Source organism: Thamnophis elegans, chromosome 9, assembly GCF_009769535.1.
Source record: "Thamnophis elegans isolate rThaEle1 chromosome 9, rThaEle1.pri, whole genome shotgun sequence".
In the NCBI taxonomy this organism is placed as follows: Eukaryota; Metazoa; Chordata; class Lepidosauria; order Squamata; family Colubridae; genus Thamnophis; species Thamnophis elegans.
Genome location: NC_045549.1, coordinates 23,206,665 through 23,227,954, shown reverse-complemented (window position 1 = coordinate 23,227,954; position 21,290 = coordinate 23,206,665). Strand labels below are relative to the sequence as shown.

The following is a 21,290-nucleotide window of genomic DNA, read 5'->3' as shown; positions in this document are numbered from 1 at the left end:
GTTGACATGATGTGCCAGTGCCTGGAGGCTGTTAGGGTCTGGATGGGGGTTAACAAGCTTGTACTCAATCCGGACAAGACCGAGTGGCTGTTGTGTTTTCCTCCCAAAAACTTGGTCAATTTTCCATCACTCAGGCTGGGGGGTGAAAACCTACGCCCCTCAGACAGGGCTCGCAACTTGGGGGTCCTCCTGGATCCACAGCTGACTTTAGAACACCATTTGTCAGCTGTGACCAGGGGGGCATTTGCCCAGGTTCGCCTGGTGCACCAGTTGCGTCCCTACCTGGACCGGGAGGCACTCGCAACAGTCACTCACGCCCTCGTGACCTCAAGACTGGACTACTGCAATGCGCTCTACATGGGGCAGCCCTTGAAGAGTATTCGGAGACTTCAACTCGTCCAGAACGCAGCCGCGCGAGCGATTGTGGGTGCACCTCGGTACACCCACGTTACACCTATCCTCCACGAGCTGCACTGGTTACCGATCAGTCTCCGGATACGCTTCAAGGTGCTAGTCGTAACTTATAAAGCCCTTCATGGTATTGGATCTGGGTACTTGAGAGACCGCCTGCTGCCAATTACCTCCCACAGACCCATTAGATCTCACAGGGTTGGCCTCCTCCGGGTGCCATCTACCAGCCAATGCCACCTGGCTATTACCCGGGGGAGGGCCTTCTCTGTGGCAGCTCCGGCCCTCTGGAATGAACTCCCCGCAGGGATTCGGACCCTCACCTCTCTCCAGGCCTTCCGAAAAGCCGTCAAAACCTGGCTGTGCTGGCAGGCCTGGGGGTGATGAGTTCCCTCCCCTCTCGACATGTATGGTTGTGCGACTGTTGTCTACTTTTATTATTTGTATTTTGTCTTTTATGTTCCCCCTTTTTTTCCCCCTTTGAATTGTTCGCCGCCCTGAGTCCTCCCGGAGAAGGGCGGCATACAAATAATAAAATACAATACAAATACAATACAATTATTAGAAATAAAATGTAACAGAGAAATGATATGTATGAAAATATAAAGTTGGGTTTCCTGAAATGCCACCCCGAGAACCCATCAGAGAAAGTAAATAAGCAAGGGCAACAACTGAAAGGAGGAAAGATGAGGCGCGAAAGGAAGAAAGGGTAAAGCAGAGGGAGTAAAGGAGGGGAATCAAGAGGAGGAGAGAGGATAAGAGGGAGGAGAAGAGAGGAGGAGGGGAGGAAAGAGAGGGGAAGAAGAAGACATTTTATGGTTGGGGGTCACCACAATGTGAGGAGCTGTGTTAAAGGGTCATGGCATTAGGAAGGTTGAGAATCACTGTCATAAATCAATCCATGGCTTAATTTGTAAACAAATAATTTGGTCAGCTCTTTAGATCAACCCAGATTAATGTGGGATGAAACAACCCACCCAGGAAAGGCATTTCAGTTGTATATCTACAACTCTGTTTTCACAGTGGCCAGCTAAATTTATTGAAAGCTCACAAGAATGGAAACGAGGAGAATGATGCTTTTTCACAGTCATTCCTCAGGTACTTATATTTAAAACAAAGCTGCTTGCTGCTGCTGCTTGCCAAGCTTCAAATTTCATTCCATACAGGGGGGAAATCAATATGGTCCAGCATCTTATTTTCTATCATGGTCATTTCATTGTTCTGAAAAGGTCATACAAGCACCGAGATATCCCATATTGTTGACTTTCTCTTACCTATATCCTTTCTCCTTTTAAGTTCATTTATATTCATATTCATCTCTTTCATAGCAACCAAGGCATCCTGCAAGGCTTTGTGGTCGGGGTGAGACCTAGGGGTGGCATTTAAGAGCTCACACAATAACAAAGGGTACTTCATTACACGTTGTATTGGCTTGATCATCAGAGATCCCATATCTAGAAGATTTGGTTTCCCCCTGAAATTTAAATTAAGCCATGTTAAGTACAAAGGAGAGTTCTTGCAAAATAGGGAAGAAGAATAAGAATGTATTTCCTTGTAATAATTAGCTTTCACAACAACCTTACACTAACAGCAATTCTTACCGTAACAAGCTTAGGAGTACTGGGGAAATGTTAGCATGAGTATTTGATTATTACAATTGCAGATACGCCTAGTTCTGCAAAGGCTGTTGTTTAATGGGCCAAATAGTCAACAACTTCCATGGTTTTATGAATGAATTTCAAAAGAAATCTAATCCCCTTCTGTTATAATTATGACTCATCTACATTTCAATGACTGTGCTATCATATAACACACCAAACCACAAACAGAGAACTGCATTTCAGATCAGCATGGTGTACTGTAGGAACCCCTTTCCCAGAAAAATGAAATATCCTGGGAAATATTGAAAAGGCAGAATGTTATATTTCCCTGGATCGGAAATGGAGAAACATGTTTTTAGGCAGGAAGCAGACTCACTCTTAATAGCTCCTACCTTTGTCAATACGCTATTAAAAAAGCCTGGGCCAGTCTGTTCTACATAACATAGATCTCCCCCCTTCAGCTCCAGGGTGATGGGATTAAGGCATGATAGTATTAGCTCTTTACCCATCTCACCACGCGGCATCTGGGAGCCATGTGATCCTGTTTGCCATTAAGAGCCAAGGTGGCGCAGTGGTTAAATGCAGCACTGCAGGCTACTGCTAGATCAGCAGGTCAGCGGTTCAAATCTCACCGGCTCAGGGTTGACTCAGCCTTCCATCCTTCCGAGGTGGGTAAAATGAGGACCCAGATTGTTGGGGGCAATATGCTGACTCTCTGTAAACCGCTTAGAGAGGCCTGAAAGGCCTATGAAGCGGTATATAAGTCTACTGCTATTGCTATTGGGAAGAAGCAATGCTCAACCAAATGTGGATTCACAACTTACAAAGTTGCCCCTGCATGGCCCCACGGGAGTCTGACAACCAGTCAGAATACAAGATCAAGATCAAAGGCCAGAGAGGGCATAAAACCAGGAACTTTCAGCATCTTGCTCTCTTTTTTTCTTCTTCACCCAACATCTGGAAGCATGTGATCCCCCTTTTCTGTTCAGGAGCTCAAGCCATGTGATCCTGTTTGCCATTAAACCATCTTTCCAAGGAGCCTCCATGTTTCCAGTGTCTTTTTCCCCACTTGGAGCTGAACCCACAAGGACATGTCTTCCAACAGTACCAAGCCAGCTTTTTGGCTAAAGATAGATAAAGGTTTCCCTTTTCCATTCATGTCTGATTCCAGTGCTCATCTCTGTTTCTTAGCAAAGGATCCAGCACTTGGGTGGTTATGTGGCCAGTACATGCTGAGGCACATGGAACGGTGTTATCTTCTCTCTGAAGTGGTACCTATTTATCTACTCGCATTTGCATGCTTTCGAACTACTAGGTGGGCAGGAGCTAAGTAACAGGAGCTCACCCTCTCACGCAGTTGACTCATTGGAACATACAGTATAGCACAGTAATGACTAACCTTTTTCTAAAGGTGTGCCAAAATTCTGCACTTGTGCACTATTGCACGTGCGCCCACCCACCTGCGCATGCGTGCATAACCTTCCCCTACATGGGGGGGGACTTTTCGCCCTCCCCAGGCTCTGGAGGTTTTCCTGATGCCCGGGGAGGGTGAAAAGGGCCTCCGCTGGCCCTCTGGAAAGCCAAAAATCAGCTGGAGCTGAGGGCTGCCATACCGGCAAATATGGTTCCGTGTGCCACCTGTGGCACGCGTTCCATCAGTTCGCCATCACGGGTATAGCATATTTTATTTGCTTTTTAAAGTTGGGGTTGCTATTATTTTTCCCAGGTATACATCTTATCTTGGCAGGCTCATTTCCTAAATAACATGACTGCAAACCGTAGTAGGAAACAACAAAATTGCAGACATTAGTGGGAAGCCACTTCTATATTATCTCCAGGAAAACTACAAAATGACTATGAAGTCATCAGGATTGAAGCTCAACGTGAAGAAGACTTTACTTAAAAGCAAAACAAAATAAAAGGATCAATGCTGCAGAATAAGGGAATTAATTTCTGCCAGGAACTCAGTTGTTCGAGCAGAGTTATTCAAGCCAGATCTGACAGCTTGGGGGAGCTCCTACTTCATAATGCAGAGAATTCTGTTTTTCTCTTTAAACTAAAATGCAAAAGCTTCACACAGAAGGCTTCTCATTTCTTTGCAGCTATATATGTGTGTGCATGCCTAAACGACTCTCAAAATTATTCATAGGATGTCATAGAGCTATTATTCTGCTAATCGCCAACATACTGTCTCTGCTATGAGTTAAGGGCTCTGGGTAGAGCTTAAAGAAAAGGGTTATTGTAGAGCTGAAACATCTAGTAGACAGATGTGCAGAAATCCACATGCCAAAATGCTCATTAGGATTCCTAAAAAGAACAGAGCCTGTTATTGTGTCTAAATGCTTGGAGGTTACATGAATCCCCTGTATCTAGTTCAAACAGCACCATCTATAAATTGTATTTTGAAAGACTAATGAATTATTGACCAATTTATAATCAGTGCAATTCACAGCTTTTGGCCTATACTATAACAACGATAAGGGCACATGAATTGTCAGAAATTCAGCACGAGTAATTTAATGTACATCTGCTATTGGTACGCCTAGGTAAGATCTCTTTTTCTCTTTTGATATTATTGGTATAAGCACAACCTTAACTACATTTGATTGTGAAAAGAGCTTTATTATGCCAACTCAAGATCATAAAATCATGCAAGTTTTCTAATTAAGGAGTTTTCATTGGCCAAGGGAAGGTAGGTGAGCTGCTGAAACTGTGTCTGTGTTTTGTTATAAGACGTGTGTGAGTGTGTGTGTGTGTGTATTGTGTCCCAATCCCTGGTATGCCCAAATATGGGAGGGAGCATACTGCTTCCCTTTTCTGACTTTCAACTCACCCTAGGAGCCATCAAGGCAGAAAGCCATATATATATATATATATATATATATATATATATATATATATATATATGTGTGTGTGTGTGTGTGTGTGTGTGTGTGTGTGTGTGTGTGTGTGTGTGTGTTTTATTTGTGCTGATAAATAAATAAAGGGAGACTAGTATAGGAAGCATACACAGACACAGACACACACAGACACATATGCCAGGTGACTAACAAGTTTCATTCGTGACCAGAGGTACTACACCAATAATGATTACGTTAAATTGGGTAAGCTGAAAAGTGTTTCCTGATTTTTTTTTCTTTAATTATATGGATGCTGTATTTAGAGTTCAAAACTACGGTATACACACCCAATCGTGCAACAATCAACAAAAAACTGGGTTTACCAAAGTTGTTAAGCTAGAACATTATTTATTTATTTATTTATTTATTATTTATTTATTTATTTATTTATTTATTTGGGTTACATATGTTGTGTGAAGCCAACAAACTGCACTTTATTAAATAAATCTTTGTTTAAACCAGCACTGTATGTGGAGGTCATGAGCAGAAGGCAACAAAGTGACTGAGAAAAAAAAAAAGGAAGTCACTGGAAACGTATCTTATCCTGCCTATCTTTGACATCACCACTTCTATGATCATCAGTCCCCATCGCTTTTGTAGCAGTCAGACTGGACTTAAGAACAGAATGAGGATATGGACAGCAAGTCTCCACTACCCATTCCTAAAGGTCTTTATCCTCCAGCTACTGATATCATTACAGGCAGATTCCATGTAGAGCTTCATGGATAGCATGGCCTCATGGATGTTTAATGCTTTAAAGTAGACATGAGGGGGCATGAAGGTGTGAGACGGCCCCATCAGAGCTCAGGTCCGAGGAGGATGAAACAGAGCTAGGGCTGATGGAGGAATGACCAGAGGAGCAGGACGAAGCAGTGCCAGATCCCTCAGGCCTGTGAAGGATCGCCAGTGAAGGAGACAGGTAGCAGGATGACCAAGCAAAGGGGGGGGGGGCAAGGGAAGAGGGCATGAAGTAGAGCAGAGGTGTGGCGGAGCTGCGGCAATGAGCAATTACCACTCCTCCCTGATTCCCGAGCACGGAGAATGGAGAGGAGGAGGGATCAGCGCAGGGCAATCCGATGACTATAGAAGAGGGTACCATGCCCCTCTCTGCAAGGCTCACCTGGGGAATGAGATTTAAAGAGACACTGTCGGGAGGGGCACTTGTTGGGAGCAAGCCTTGTCTTTTTCCAGTCTCACGTGCTGTTACCAACATCTGGATACTTTGCTTGCCTTGCCCTGTTTGCCTTGCCCTATTTGTCTTGCCCTGCTTGCATGGCTTCCCTTGCTTGCCTCGCCATGCTTGCTTGCTATGTGCCAGTTCTCAGCGACCCAGTTCTGCTGTGGGTGGTGTTGCAATCCCAGTGAACTCTTCCTGTGATGAGGACTCCTTGGAACCACATTCCCTGAACTGTGGCTGCTCTCAGAACTGTGCTGCTCCTCTGGACTAATAGCAGCCAGGAACTATGGGAGCTGCATGTTTAGAGCTAAGCAGAGAGAGTGGAAGGGTGGCGAGAAGAGGAGGGGAAGAGAGGGGATAAGAGAGAAGGAAGCAGAGGTGAGGAAAAGAGTAGGGGAGAGAGAAGGAGCGGAAAGAGGAGGGAGGAGAAGCAGAGGGGAAGTAGAGAAAAGAGAGATGGTAGAGGGAAGATAGGAGGTAGTGAGGAGGAGAGAGGGAGAGGTGGTAGTGTGGTTGTGGAACAGAGTATAATATGGTGTATGGAAAGCAGAAGAACAAATGAGAGTTATTTCTGGGTAGGTGGTGAGAAGAATTGATATAATATTGGATAATACATGTGTTTGTCAAAATGTAATGGTATACTTGTGGATATTTATATGAAAATTAAAAAAAAACACCTTTTTTAAAAAAGAGATTTGTTCCTGGGCTTGCAGTGAACAGTGGAACTTTTGGGGCAAAGTTGGAGCAATAAAAGGGAGTTAAGCATTCATTCCGGCTGTGTTGCTTCTATGCCCAGCCCTGGGTCCTCACAGGACGTCTTCTGTATTTTCGGAGGATGAGAGTGAGCTAGTTTATCCAGGCCTTTCATATACTGTATGAATGCTGGATTGAGATTTTAAATTTTTTTTATTATTATGTTCTATCAAGTCATTTTTTTTATTCTTAGTCCTCAAAGGACTATTGTACTCCTCACCACATAGATATGTTTTCTGAATGAACTGCCCCTAACCTGCTCAGTTTAATGTTTCTTTTAGTTTAATGGGGGGAAAAGAATCATGATAGCAATGTTCCAGTGTCTGCCACAAAGAAAAGGGGGGCAGCCTAGTCTCCAAAGCACCTGAAGGCTGAACAAGAAGCAATGGATGGGAACTAATCAAGGAGAGAACCGACCTAGAAATAAGAAGACATTTCCTGGCAGTTAGAACAATTAATCAGTTGAACGGCTTCCCTTCAGAAGTTGCTTCGGTGCTCCATCACTGGAGGTTTTTAAGAAGAGATTGGACAACTATTTATCTGAAAGGGTATAGGGGCGTGATGGTGAACCTATGGCACGGGTGCCAGAGGTGGCATGCAGCGCCCTCTCTGTGGGCACATGAGCCATTGCCCCAGTTCAGTTCTGCTGCGCATGTGTGCGCATCTCCTGCCAGCCATTTGGTCTTTGGGGCTCTGCTGCACATGCACGAGGGGTGGGGCACCCAAGGGGGTACATGCACGGGGGGTACATGCGCAGGGCCCACATGCACATTGCATTTTGGGGGTTGGGCACACGCATGCTTTGGGCACTTAGCCCGGAAAGTTAGCCACCACTGGTATAGGGTCTCCTGCTTGAGCAGGGGGTTGGATTAGGTCGCTTCCAACTCTGTTATTCTGTTATGCCGCTGTAAGTCCATCCACCTTGCTCTTGGCCATCCTCTTCTTTCCTTTCCTTCCGCCTTTACCACTATTACAGCCTTTTCAAAGTAGGATAATTTGAGCCTGTTCATTTGTGCCTATAACAAGAACTCGGGACTGATTTGATTGACAATCCCTTTGTTTGTTTTCTTGGCTGGCCATGGTTTTCTCTATACTCTTATTGATTTCCCCCAAAATAGTGGAATACAATAACATATTCATTGATTTATGTACATAATAAGATATAATAAGCATCTTACAGGTAGTCCTGGACTTTCAACTCCAACTGAGCCCCAAATTTATGACATTTGTTAAATGAGTTTTGCCCCATTTTATGACATTCGTACAATTGTTAAGTGAATCTGGCTTCCTCATTGACTTTTCGTGTCAGAAGGTCGTAAAAGGAGATCACATGACTCCAGGACGCTGCAACAATCATAAGTATGAACCAGTTGCCAAGCATCTGAATTTTGAGTACATGATCATGGCGATGTTGCAGCGATCATAAGTGTGAAAAATGGACATTTTTTTCAGTGCCGTTGTAAGCTTGAACGGTCACTAAATAAACTGTTGTAAGTATTATACATATACATAGGGTTCACAATTAGCCATGCCAAATGCAGGGCAGAGGTAATACTGCAATACATCTAAATAAATGTACTAAATAAACTTACCCTTCTTCATAGATCTTTCTGCAAAAAGAAAAAAGAAATATGGAATCATTAGCAGTCTCTTAAGAAAAGCAATAGCAATAGCACTTAGACTTATATATTGCTTCACAGTGCTTTACATCCCTTTCTAAGTGGTTGACAGTCAACATATTGCCTCCAATAATCATTTTACTGACCTCAGAAGGATGGAGGGCTGAGTCAACCTTCAGTCTGGTGAAATTCGAACCGCTGAACTGCTGACAGTCAGCAAAATTAACTGAATTAGAGAATATTAGTACGCTGATCCTAGTTCAGGAATCTCTGATTGTTGGTTGTTTTTTTTTTAGCCAGTGGGCGTTAAGTATCGTATTTTTTGGAGTATAAGATGCACCCTCAAAAAAGAGGCTGAAAATCTGGGTGCATCCTATACACTGAATACAGCATTTTTGGCCTCCTGAAACCCCACCCCCTTCACCAAAATGCAGTGTATATCTAGTAGGAGGCTTTCAGAGAGCTCCTGGGGGCTGGGGAGGGCAGAAATGAACAAAAAATGGGCCGTTTTTTGCTCAATTTTGTCCCCCCCCCAGCCCCCAGGAGCACTCTATAAGCTTCCTAATGCCCTTTTTTTGGAACAAAATTGGGCCTGTTTTCACAAAAACGGGTTGATTTTTTGCTCATTTTTGCCTCTCCCCCAGGAACACACTACAAGCCTCCTAAGGGCAATTCATGCCCTTTAAAAAAAAAAACAGGTCCGTTTTCATGAAAAATGGGCCATTTTGGGGAGGTTTGTAGAGTGCAAAAACCTTTTTTGTTTAATTTGCCTCTTCAAAACCTTGCTGTGTCTTATACTCTGGTGCATCTTATACTCCAAAAAATACGGTATTTTGAGAACTGTCCCAGGCATCTAATGAAATGGTTATCACAGAGAATTTAACTCATCACAACATACCAATTTTCCAGAACTGTTGAAATTATTTTTCCATGACACAGAAGTGCATCTTTAAGTCTCCCAGATGCATTCTATCACCTCAGCTTACCTTTGCATTTTTTCTTGGCAGATAAACACACATCCTAACAAATTACAGGCAGGAGCCACCCACTGCTTTTATTGTTAAGATGAATAAAAGAATATATAAATGAATAAGAATAAAGTATTTATTGTTAAAAATAAAACCTTAAAGACCCACGAGGAATCCAGAAGCCGTACTGTAGACCCTAAGTGCTTAAACCAAACTATATCTTGATTTAGTGTTACTATAATAAGGCAGTAACTTTTTGAATATTACATATCCCTTCTAGCACAATGGGACTTTTGGATCTTCACTTCAATTTTAGATTCATTACAGTTTGATACTATATTGTCATGTTGTGGGAATAAAATAAAGGGAAAGTTTTTTTGTGTGGTCCTAAGGAAAGATGAGGCATTTAACAAATGAATAAATAAATATTGATGAATAAATAACTTCTAAGTACTGCTTTGTTGAAGGACAATTGAGTATCAGTTAGATCGTGCAGTTTTCTAAAAGGTGTTTCACTTTATTGATTCCTCAATGTCACCCTGAAGCTGGCCTGACTGAGGCCATTTTGAGACTTCAATGCTGACACGCTGGACAAGAGGGATAGGGAGGGGGGAATAGAGGAGGGCATTGCAGTCAAAACAAAATATTTTCTTGGCTTCCTGGGGGCGTGGCCTGTTGCCGAGGAGGGCTCCACCGAGCTCCTCAGAGATCTGGTCTGTATATCTAAATAAGATCATAGATAGCACCCCTTTTTGGCTAAGAAAGGGGCAGGGAGGATAGCTCCGTAGACTAGGGTCTATTCGTAAGCCACAGCCTTTTTCTTTTTTTGGCTGTGGAAGAGATTAGATCCAGCCGAAGCGGAGCTTTTATCTCCGGCCAGTTCTTCTCAGCTGCCTTTTTTTTTTTGGCAGCCCCAGACAGGCTAGCCCCCCCCAGGACAAAACAAAGTTTTCTCAAGCTAGATTTGATACGGGAGGGTACCACCCCTGTGAGATTTATGCTTTTATTACTATCTTAAATACCAGCACCATTCGTCTTAAAGACTTCTTTGTTTAAATAGACTTCAAAATGGCGATTTCTCTCCGTGGATGATTACTGGATGTACTTAGCCGGGTTTATCTTCCTGCAGACCGCTCCTTAACAAATAAACTCTTTTTCTTTGGAAATAGAGGGGAGCGAAGCGCTGCTTACTTGTTTATTTATTATGGCACCCAGATCAAAGAAGCGTCTTGCTACAAATGTGTCTAAAGAATTTAAAGAATCTTTTTTGGAAACACAGCCTTTGTCTCCTACGCCCTCTACTGGAGAAGTTTTAACACAGGAATATCTCTTTAAAATATTTAATACCTTTAAGCAAGAAATTAAGGAATTTGTATTGCAACTTTATGATGATCTAAAATCTAAAGTTAATCAAATGAAGGTGAATACGTTTGCAGCCGTGTCTGCCCTGTCAGATTACTCTGCTGAAATAGAGAACAAATTGGAAAGTCTGGAGAAGGCTAATTTTAACTTGACTACCAATATTCAAATTTTACAAGAAAAAATTAGAAATAACGAAGAACAGCTTATGATGCTAAATTTTGATAGGAAGGCATTTTCAATAAGAGTCAGAGGATTCCGTGAAAAGGAGCAAGAGAATTTGAAACAGACCTTTGCTGAAGCCTTCAGCCATGCGCTGGGAAGCCCGGGACTTAACTTTGATGGGCAGATTCGGAAAATCTATCGCCAGAACTCATTGATAGCGGAACAGCGACAGCTCCCGAGGGACATAATTATACATTTCTTTACAAAAGAATCTAGAAACGCGATTGTGCAAAAGTTTCATAATAACAGTCTCCGAGTTGATGACCAGGACGTGATTGTCTTCAAAGATATACCTTTCCAGATGTTGAAAGCAAGAAGGGACTACACTTTTTTAACTAAAGAGCTTAGGAGTCAACAGATTCGATACAGATGGGAGGCCCCTGCCGGCATCACGGTTACATTTGAGAATCAAAGATTTCGTCTTAACTCTGTTTCGGAGGCTCAAGATTTCTATTGTAGGATTCTGAAGGCGGGACTTCCTGACGCGCTTGGAAGAGAGGAGAGACAAGCGGAAGGAGAAAGCAAACGGCTGGCCATGCGGCTGCAAGATGGAGGGGGTAGCCCCTCCTCCCTCGGAGAAGCAGAAGAACGCAGATCGAGAATTTAGATACTTCAAAAGACTTCCTAAAGTTGAGGACTGAATGGGGGTTTGAGACCTCTCTCCGGTAGAAAAAGTGGACTAATTTTTATCAGAAGGGAAAGCTGGGTGAAACTACTTTGAGCTAGATTCTAAAGTAACGTTAGCATAAATTTGATAGTGGTTAAAAGAATGCGGAATGATTTATGTTGTTTAAACTTTGTTAGATGGGACTATTTTAAAATAGAAGGTTAACTGACTCTTGCTGAAAGTATTATTTGAATATGATCCATGCTATTTAACTTTTATTTGAAGGGAAAGTTGGTTGTAATAGTTCTGAGTTATTTTTCAAATAAACGCTAGTATAAATTTGATAGTGGTAAATATTAGACAAGCAAGAGATGAGGGTAAAATGCATGTGGAATGAACTACGTTATTTGAGGTAAATATCAGACAAGCAAGGGAAGAGGGCAAAATTTACGTTGTTTAAAGCTTATTAGAACAGGAAGCCGCTTGGGATTATCTTAAGATAACTGTAAAAAGAATGCGGAATGATTTATGTTGTTTAAACTTTGTTAGAAGCGACTACCTTAAAATAGAAGGTTAACTGACTCTTGCTGAAAGTATTATTGGAATATGTGGAATGATTCATGCTACAAATCGCTCTGAGTTATATCTTAAACAAATGGTAGTATAAATTTGATAGTGGTAAATATCAGACAAGTGGGGGATGAGGGTAAAATACATGTGGAATGAACTAAGTTATTTAAATCCTATTAGAAGGGGAAGTCGGTTGGAATTATCTTAAGATAGAAATTGATTCCTGTGTAAGGTAATATCTGATCTACGCTGCTTAACCTTACTAAGAAGGGGAAATCTGGTTAGATTATTTTGAATTATTGTTTGAAAAAGGGGTAAAGAAAGATCATTTACGTTGTTTAAATTTTACTAGAAGGGAAAGTTTGATTACTTGTCTGTAAAGTTATATTTGAATATATGGCATGAACCACGCTGCTTAAATCTTATTGGAAGGGATCATGAGGTTTAGGAAGGGAACGGGAGAGCCTACAGAAGGTCGGGGTAAATAGCAAAGAAGTAAGAGATGAGAATAAAACATAGATAGAATGATTTATACTATTTAAGCATAGATAAAGATGGGGGGCTGAGATCAACACAAAGAGTGGTTTCTTTTTTTTCTTTTTTCTCTTTTCTCTTTTCTTTTTTTTCCTTTTTTTTTTCTTTCTCTGCTTTTCTTTTTTTTTTTTTTTTGATATATTACTTTTATTTTTTAATCCATATGTATACAAGATATTTTAGATAGAAGGTAGTGCCAGGTGTGGGCCCTGGGAAGTCGGGAGGATTAGGGATGGGGATTGTGGGGGGTGGGGTGGGGGGTGTTAACATAGTCTTAACAAGAACAAGAATGTATTTATATACGGTGGTTCTTTTTTTTTATTATTATTATTATTTTTTTTTCCTTGGTTCATTTTACTTTTATCAGATCAAACAACACTCGAATAAAGGCATACACCAAGGAGGGAGGTAGAGGGAAGGAAGAGGGAGGAGTAAGGAAGGAGTAAGGGGAATGTAAGGAGTAAGGGGAATGTAAGGAGGGTGTCTGGGGAGTAAGGGGAGAAGGAAGGTTTGAGGGGAAAGGGAAGTAGGAGGGGAGTGTTAGAGGGAGAAAGGAAAGTTGGAGGGGGTAGATGGGGTGTATGGAGGATGCAAGGGTTAGGTGGGATTGTGAATGATGAGTTGTGTTTCCTTTTTACTTGTTCGTTTTATTCCCTTTTTCTTTTTTTTTCTTTTTTTTCTTTTCTTATAGTAAATACCCTGTATATAAATGATTGCAAATGGAATGTGAAAATTGAATAAAATATTTTGTAAAAAAAAAAAAAAAAAAAAAAAAAATTTTCTTTTGGGAACCAAGGCCCTTCCTGCAGGTGCTCGGAAGAAAGGGACTGGAGTCACCTAGCAAGTGGACAGTATTCTGATTGGACCATGTGATAGATTGTTTTGAGAAAGTGGAAATTTTTACTTTTAATTAGGTGAAAACCACAGGAATAATCAGAGTTGGTTTTCACCAGCCTTTGCCAATATGACATATCCAATAAACTTATTATTTGAGGGCTCTACCTACCTCTGAATTTTGTTTGCTATGAGTATGTTACTTGGAACTCTGACATTATTCCTTTCCAATCTACTTCATGAAGCCATACATTCCACTTGCTTCTAAGAGTCAAGCAAAATGCCCACCCTTATGGCTTCACCTCACTGTCTTGTATTAACCCTTCCAAAAATTCCAAAAGATGGAACAGGCTAATGCCCAGGTGTTTCCATTCCATTGCTGGAATTTTCATGACCCCAGTAAATAGAAACTGTGGTGAAGTACTTAAACATATGTAATTCTATTCTGGATGAGGAGAATTCCTCAAATCACCCAGAAGTTCTCCTTAGAGTTGCTTCTTGCGAGGAGACTGCAAGACAGTGGTCTTTGGCATGTTTATGCTCTGGATGATAAGGGAATAGGCATCTTGCTCGACCCATGGTTGGCACCTTTAAGGGCACTGGATTTATATACTTTTCTAATCACTTTTGGAAATTGCTTGTTAAGTGATTTTCAGATATTAGAAATCTTTGGATTGATATGTTTTACAGCGTCAGTGACAGACATTTTAAGTATAAGTTTAAGGACTTTTTAAAAAATAAACAGCAAAGGGGTAATTAGAATTTTGATTTTGGAAAGTTACAAACAGACCAGATGAATTTGAAGTAAGGTTTTGAAATTAATTATTCCTGTGGGAAAATACTTTTGTTTTGAATTATTAAAAAAACATTCCAGTAATAAGACTTTAACTTTTTTTTTTGAACAATCAATTAATTTTAAAAGTATGAGCCTCTATGGAATATATTTAAAAGATGCTATGCTATGGAAGTGGAACAAGTGTTACCTGAGATGATGACAATTGATTTAAATTTGATTTTATACTGACAGGTTTTGACATAGAAAAACATGTTACACATGGACATATTAAAAAATTGGCTGATATCTTAATAATGAAAAGGTACTGTAGATATAAATAACAAACGAAGAGAATAACCTGGATAATTTTCCTATATTGCAAAGGTTAAACCTTTGAAGAATTTTGTGAGAAGAAAGAAAAGAAATCAAATTCCAGGACATTATTTGAAGAGACTAAAGATCAAAATTATTAAAAGGGAGGAATATAGTGTTGATTTATTTGATTAAGGTTAAATAAATATCTTATCTCTGATAATCCTTAATGAACTCTTGCTGATCAGTACTGAAACAATGAAGCTTTAAGGATTGTTTATAGATAAGATATGGGATATGAGAAAAAGAGATCATTTGTTGCATTTTATGAGAAAGTGATAAGTTATTGAAATTGTTTATACTCGTGAAGGGTAAGTCATTTCTTTATGTATCTTTTCTTTTTTACTGTTTTCTTTCCTCTTTTCTACTTTTCTGCACTTTATGTTTTATTTTTATACTTTCATTTTTAGTTTGTATTAGTTTTTTATCTTTATAATAATAAAGCAAAAGTAAAATAAAGATAAAAAGTAATATTGTATTTTTGCTAACATTTTAAATTTTTTGAAATCATGCAAAAGGAATCAAAAGCATTAGATAAATCTAATCAAGTAACTTATTGAAAAAACAGGAGCACCCTTAATAAAGCAAACTTTTGAAAATATAATCCACTCCAACTCTCCCATAATTTAGGATTTATACTAAACATTAGCTCTCGCAAATGCAGTACAACAGACAAAAAATGAAAACATCTTCTAAAAATCTTACTTCAAGGACTGTAGACAGTCTTTTATACACTGTTTCAATTCCTCGTCCTTTTCATAGAATTCCAGAAGAAGGTGAGCATCATCGTGGTGGTAACAGTAGATTTTGTATGCTTCTTCTAGTACATCTTTAATCTGTAGGAACACTTGACCTGGGAAAGTCAAATATATATATATAAGTCAAAATAAAACCACTGTCAGATGATACATGGTCTCTCTAAAATTTGTAACGTGATTTATTGTCTCCTTTAAAATCTGCAGGACACTTAACAATTGATCTTGGAAACTCTGTTTCTTGATTTGTCTACCTAGGAGTTGGAATCTCAGTTGGCCTTCTCAGTGGTAGTGCTGCAATTATTGAATATTGCTCTAAATCAGTGGTGTCAAGCCCCTATTTGACCTTAGAAGCGGGGTGGATGTGGCCATCTTGAAAACAGAGCTCCATTTTCACTGGCAGAGGAGGGCAGCTGAAAATGGAGGGTCACACGTGGCCCTCCAGAGCTTCGTTTTCACTGTCAGAGACACCGCAGGCTAGTTCTTTGCTGTTTCTAGGGATCTAAGCACCCCATGGGCTGGATCTGGCCCCCGAGCCTTGAGTTTGACACCCCTGCTCTAAATGACACCCATTAAGGTCCCACTTTTTAAAAGAACTTACACAGGACAACTAGTTGGCTCAAGTTAACTTTGGAGAAATATAAGGTCGAAGAGTTGTCCATGATTTTAGTCCTTCAGCAATAGGAATTATTTCTTTAAGGTGTTAGCTGCATTAAGAATCTTTCCATGTCATTCTCAGTTAAGTCGTGATGTGCAAACCAATAATTATTTATTTTCTTAGTTTGAAAATAAAGCACAGCACTGTTGGGCTCCTTGATTTATACTGGACATTAAATTAAATCATTTTTCGTTTGTTCAATAGTCACAATAATGGTAGGAATCCAGTGATACCAGCTTCAGGGGCACTTTTCCTGATTTTGAGACATCAAGCTGTTATGAAAGGTAAGCCCTCAACAAAGAAAAGCACAAAAGGAAGGCAGTCTTTGACTTCTTGAAAGCAACTAGAAAGAAACTTCTTGAAAGAATTTACTTCTCATTAAGAGAACGATGCAGGTACAGAAATTGGAAAGCATAAAGCATGGTCTCATGCGATACTTCAGCTGCAAAAACCTATCTGTAAAAAGCAGCACCTCTGTGCAATGCATTTATTTTGCCTTCTAGCTAATTTGGAGACAAAACAATTCAGTATTTGATTTTTCCTTTGTGTCTAGTAACTAAGATAAATGCCAAACACGGAAAGGTGAACTGGGTTGACAAGAGGCTAAATGCACAGCTTTCATTACAGATAACGTGCCCATGGATATGATTAAATGGAGCCATGTCCTTTTTACTGCATGCGTAAAAAAAGGAAACCTTCTCTTCCCTCCACCACTCACATCATTTATTTTAATAACACTATTAAGAATATGAATCAACAACCTACCAAAGGCCTTCAATCAGAGTGTCCTTGGATGCTGCAGAAGGCTGTCTCAAAAAAGCTATTCAACTTATAATTAGCTATAATGAAACATGATTAGTTTTCTACCCTGTTGCCTCTGAATCAGGAATCACATAGCAACTCTTACAGTCAACAATACCATTCTTGTTTCTTCTCAGATTAACTATACATTGGCTGGTTTCATTAATCCCTTTAAATCATGAAGCACTAATGTCAACTCATAAAGTTGACATGGTGAGGAAGGGGGGAAACGCATTCCACGCATACCTTCAGCTAGATTTGGATCTCAGATTACTACAGCAGGCTTGTGAGGGGTGCACTTCATTGGAGAATGTGATTTGTGATACAGACTGAGGGGAGGGAAGGAACGGGGTAAAGTTCAGCTATAATTCAAATGAGGCTCAGATCTGATTGCAATAGGGTATTGCCAAAATGGTGCTCCTAATAAATGACTGGTTTTCTTTTGAAACTTGGCTTGAGGCTCATGAATCAATTAGGGCATCTTTCAGAAACTTAACTTCTTTTTGTTTTAGTGTTCTGTGTCATGTGTGCTAAGACCTAACTTTAGGGTGTAACATGTTGTTTAAACTCAGCCAATATCCCAGTCAACAAATCATGATTTGTTATGTTTTATTTGTTTTTTTTTAAAGACAAAGCAAAACTTTATGTAGTGTGAATACACAAACACTCAGAAAGCTACATGTTACATAAAGCACTGTGGACATTTTGATGCTTTTCCACTGCAGCATAAGTTTGATATATTTATGAATTACCTCTTCCAACTCAAATGCTCCAAAGTAAATCTTGCTATCTTCAGATCACCAATCAAAATTTGGATGTCTATTTTGAACCAGATCTTCACCCTATACTTGTATGTGTGTGTCACTTGTGCATGTGCATGCAAGCTCATGGAGGTTAAACACTCATTCAATGTGACTAAACCTTCAGCTTTGGTTCTGTTTACAATTTGGATGGGTGATTATCTGAAATCTAAGCGCTATAGGCTAGACTAGTGATGGCTAATCTTTTTTGGATCGCGTGCCAAAAGCAGGGGGAGTGCACGGGGGATCGTGCACAGCGTGCCCACACCCATAATGCTATGCATGCGACCCAAACGTGCATGCATGCACAACCAGCGCCCTCCCCCTTGCTTTTGGCGTGCTTTTTTCACCCTCCCCAGGCTCCAGGGACTTTCTAGGAGCCCGGGGAGGGTGAAAACAGCCTCCCCGCCCTCACGGAGGCCTTCCAGATGCTTCCCTGAAGCCTTCAGAGGATGAAAAATGACCCTATGGGCAACCCAGAAATTCGGGAACAGAACTGGAGCTGGAGCTGAGAGGGCAATGCCTGGCATGCCCTAACAAATGGCTCCGCATGCCACCTGTGGCACACGTGCCATACGTTCGCCATCACGGGGCTAGACTGAGGAGTTGAAAAAACATAGGAGGATGACAATGACAATTTATTCCTCATAGCAAGAAAACGCATGAATGTATTCTAGGTATGTGTTAGCTCATCCCTCCTGATCTAACATATTATTTATAGAATATTGAATTACATCATTGCATAAATGATGACCAACTAAAAGATCAAAAGGTTATTTAGCTTTTGCATTCATAGGAAAAAAGCAAAAACAAAAAACAAAAAACAAACAATAAAAAAACTCAGGGTGAAGTCAAACATTGTGAGGAATATTAGATATTATAATTCAGAAATACATATGGAAGGTCAGTTATGTTTGCTTTATATGACATCAAATAAAGCACCGTTTGGGAAACTCTAAAAACCTTTGTTTTAATCTGTGTGAAGATGTTGCTTTTATGCAGCTTTGTCCTTTTTTTTCCTAGGCAGACCCAGTGGGATGGAGTAACTGAGATGTTGGACTGGAGCTGCAGGGACCCAAATTTAAGCCCAGTCTTAGCCATTGAAAGACACCTTTGCTGTGAAAGTAAAATAAAAATACCCATATACTTTAAGTTGCTTTGAGCTCCTGGACGAAAAACAGAATATAATCTAATAAATATACAGAGTTAGTGGAGCTTTAAAGGTAAAGGTAAAGGTTCCCCTCGCACATATGTGCTAGTCATTCCCGACTCTAGGGGGCAGTGCTCATCTCCGTTTCAAAGCCAAAGAGCCAGCTCTGTCTGAAGACGTCTCTGTGGTCATGTGGCCAGCATGACTAAATGCCGAAGGTTCACGGAATGCTGTTACCTTCCCACCAAAGGTGGTTCCTATTTTTCTACTTGCATTTTTACATGCTTTCGAACTGCTAGGTTGGCAGAAGCTGGCACAAGTAACGGGAGTTCACTCCGTTATGCGGCGCTAGGGATTTGAACCGTCGAACTGCCGATCTTTCTGATCGATAAGCTCAGCATCTTAGCCACTGAGTTAGAGCAAGACAGCTAATCTCTGGGTGGTTCATTTGAAAAGGGTTAGATAACACAGTCCAGTCACCTGTATCCTGGAAACACCTAGAGCCAGTCAATTGATCTGTTTGCATATCCTCTAAGGAAAAGAGCTACAAAGCAACCCTCTCCATTACAGAACATACTTGAATGCCAAGTAATATGAAACACAGCTCTGGACAGCCACATCCTGAGCAGGAGGTCAAAAAAGGGAAGATGACAATTTAGCAGTGCAAAATAACACCCATTTGTTTCAGCCCCAGATAATTGTTCTGCTATGTGTTGTCTTTTTAGGCCCCCTGTATGTGGATAGCTCTGCTCTCAAACACTGATTGGCAAAGTGACCTACTGTTTCCAGCCTGACAAATCGGAAAGGGCCCAGTAATGACAATGCCTTGTTAGAGCTACCTAATGCATGGGGCCTTCCCACATCCTGGGGCCAGGGCTCCCCAAAATAAAAGATATTTGACCCAGTTAGTACAATTACATGCTGCTGGAAGAGCATCCGTAAGAAAGTCTGATAGGAGCTGTTGCCACCTGGATGAAGCTAGGTGGGTGTGATTTGCCAGTTGATTATGGGCCTGATTCTCCATCTTTCATTTGCACACTACTTGGAATGGTAGTTTGGAAAAGTAAACAGGTAGGTTTGACTGTGGCTGGGGCAATGGGCAAATTATTGCAGCATTATTATTACAATTGTTGTTATTGCTGCATGTAGCACTGTAGAAGTCAGGAAGACAACAACATACCAATTTCTTGCATGTCTGGTTCCACATCTGATGTTGCTTCTTCCAACAATGACAACAGTTTGGATGATATTTCATGGACCGATTCAATGTTGCTGAATAAGCTGTCCACATCAAGTCGCGCAATCTAATGAAACCAAAACAATGGGCAAAAACTGGGGAAAAAATGAGGTGCTACTATTGTCAAGCTACTCTTTTGCTCACAAACACACTCTAAATACCCACATTTTGATGAGTTTTCTCAGATGAGAATCAGATGAAAGAGAGGTTTAAATAAAAGGACAATTGAAATAAAAACAAAACAAAACTGAATTTGAAATAGTTATATACAAATGATGACTATATAATAAGCCAAAATGTATACATTGCTACTAAGATTTGAACCCAACAGGTTAAGGACTAGATGATGAAATAGATTGCACTTTTTATTATTATATAAATACATAATTAATTTTTTTAAGCAGTGAATTCAAAATTACACTGACTGGAAGATTAGGAGGCTGAGGGACAATACAAATAAGTAACACAAGGTTGGAGAATGGCAAATACTTTCCTTCCCCATTAGCAACCTCCCTGTAAAGAAAGTTGTCCTATCTTAAGTTTGTTTCTCAAACAAAAATGTGACAAAACGAAAGGTAACGATGTAAATAATTTAGATTATCAGCTTGATTATTAATTCCTAATGTCTATACTTTTAAAAATAGAAAAGTTATCTTTTTTGTTGCAATGCTACAGTATATACAAAGCAGCTATACAAATCCATTTAATAATAAAAATGTGCAAAAAATAATAAAAATATTTTAATAGAGTGGGCTGCCTGTTTTGCTTGAAAATAAAACTCAGAATATGCTGTTTAAGTGGTAGCCAGACATTTTTGAAGTGCCTTCTGAACAACAAACTGACAGAATAAACCTGCATGAAAAGATACAATTGTAATAAGCACTTCCATTAGCATCACAATCTGAGATGCAGTACCCTGCAGTCTGGGTTTACAAAGCAAAATACTATAAGATTAATTAATTAACTATCTGCATGTGCAAATACAGCCTCTATGTCTCTCTGGCTGTTATTTATTAAATTTCTTCACTGCTCACCTCAACTAAGTGACTCTGGGTAATTTACAACAATGTAACAAATGAAACCTGAACAAAGGGACAGATAAAAAGTTAAAACTTAAAAATCAAAGGTAAAAATTCGGAAGGCTAAAAAGTTAATGAGAGTGTGGGAGTAGCCTCAAGTCACAAGCT

At 40.2% G+C, this 21,290-nt stretch overlaps 1 protein-coding gene across 1 annotated transcript in view; it reads right to left on the bottom strand.

The window, feature by feature from the left end:
• ARHGEF38 (Rho guanine nucleotide exchange factor 38) overlaps positions 1-21,290 on the bottom strand; it is a 61,293-nt gene that overhangs the window by 24,390 nt on the left and 15,613 nt on the right. Inside the window, exons 3-6 of the mRNA XM_032223585.1 lie at positions 20,047-20,170; positions 15,408-15,555; positions 8,432-8,449; positions 1,683-1,882 (exon numbers count right to left, since the gene is read on the bottom strand). Of these exons, the coding sequence (XP_032079476.1) occupies positions 1,683-1,882; positions 8,432-8,449; positions 15,408-15,555; positions 20,047-20,170 (490 nt within the window). The remainder of the gene's footprint in view (positions 1-1,682; positions 1,883-8,431; positions 8,450-15,407; positions 15,556-20,046; positions 20,171-21,290) is intronic.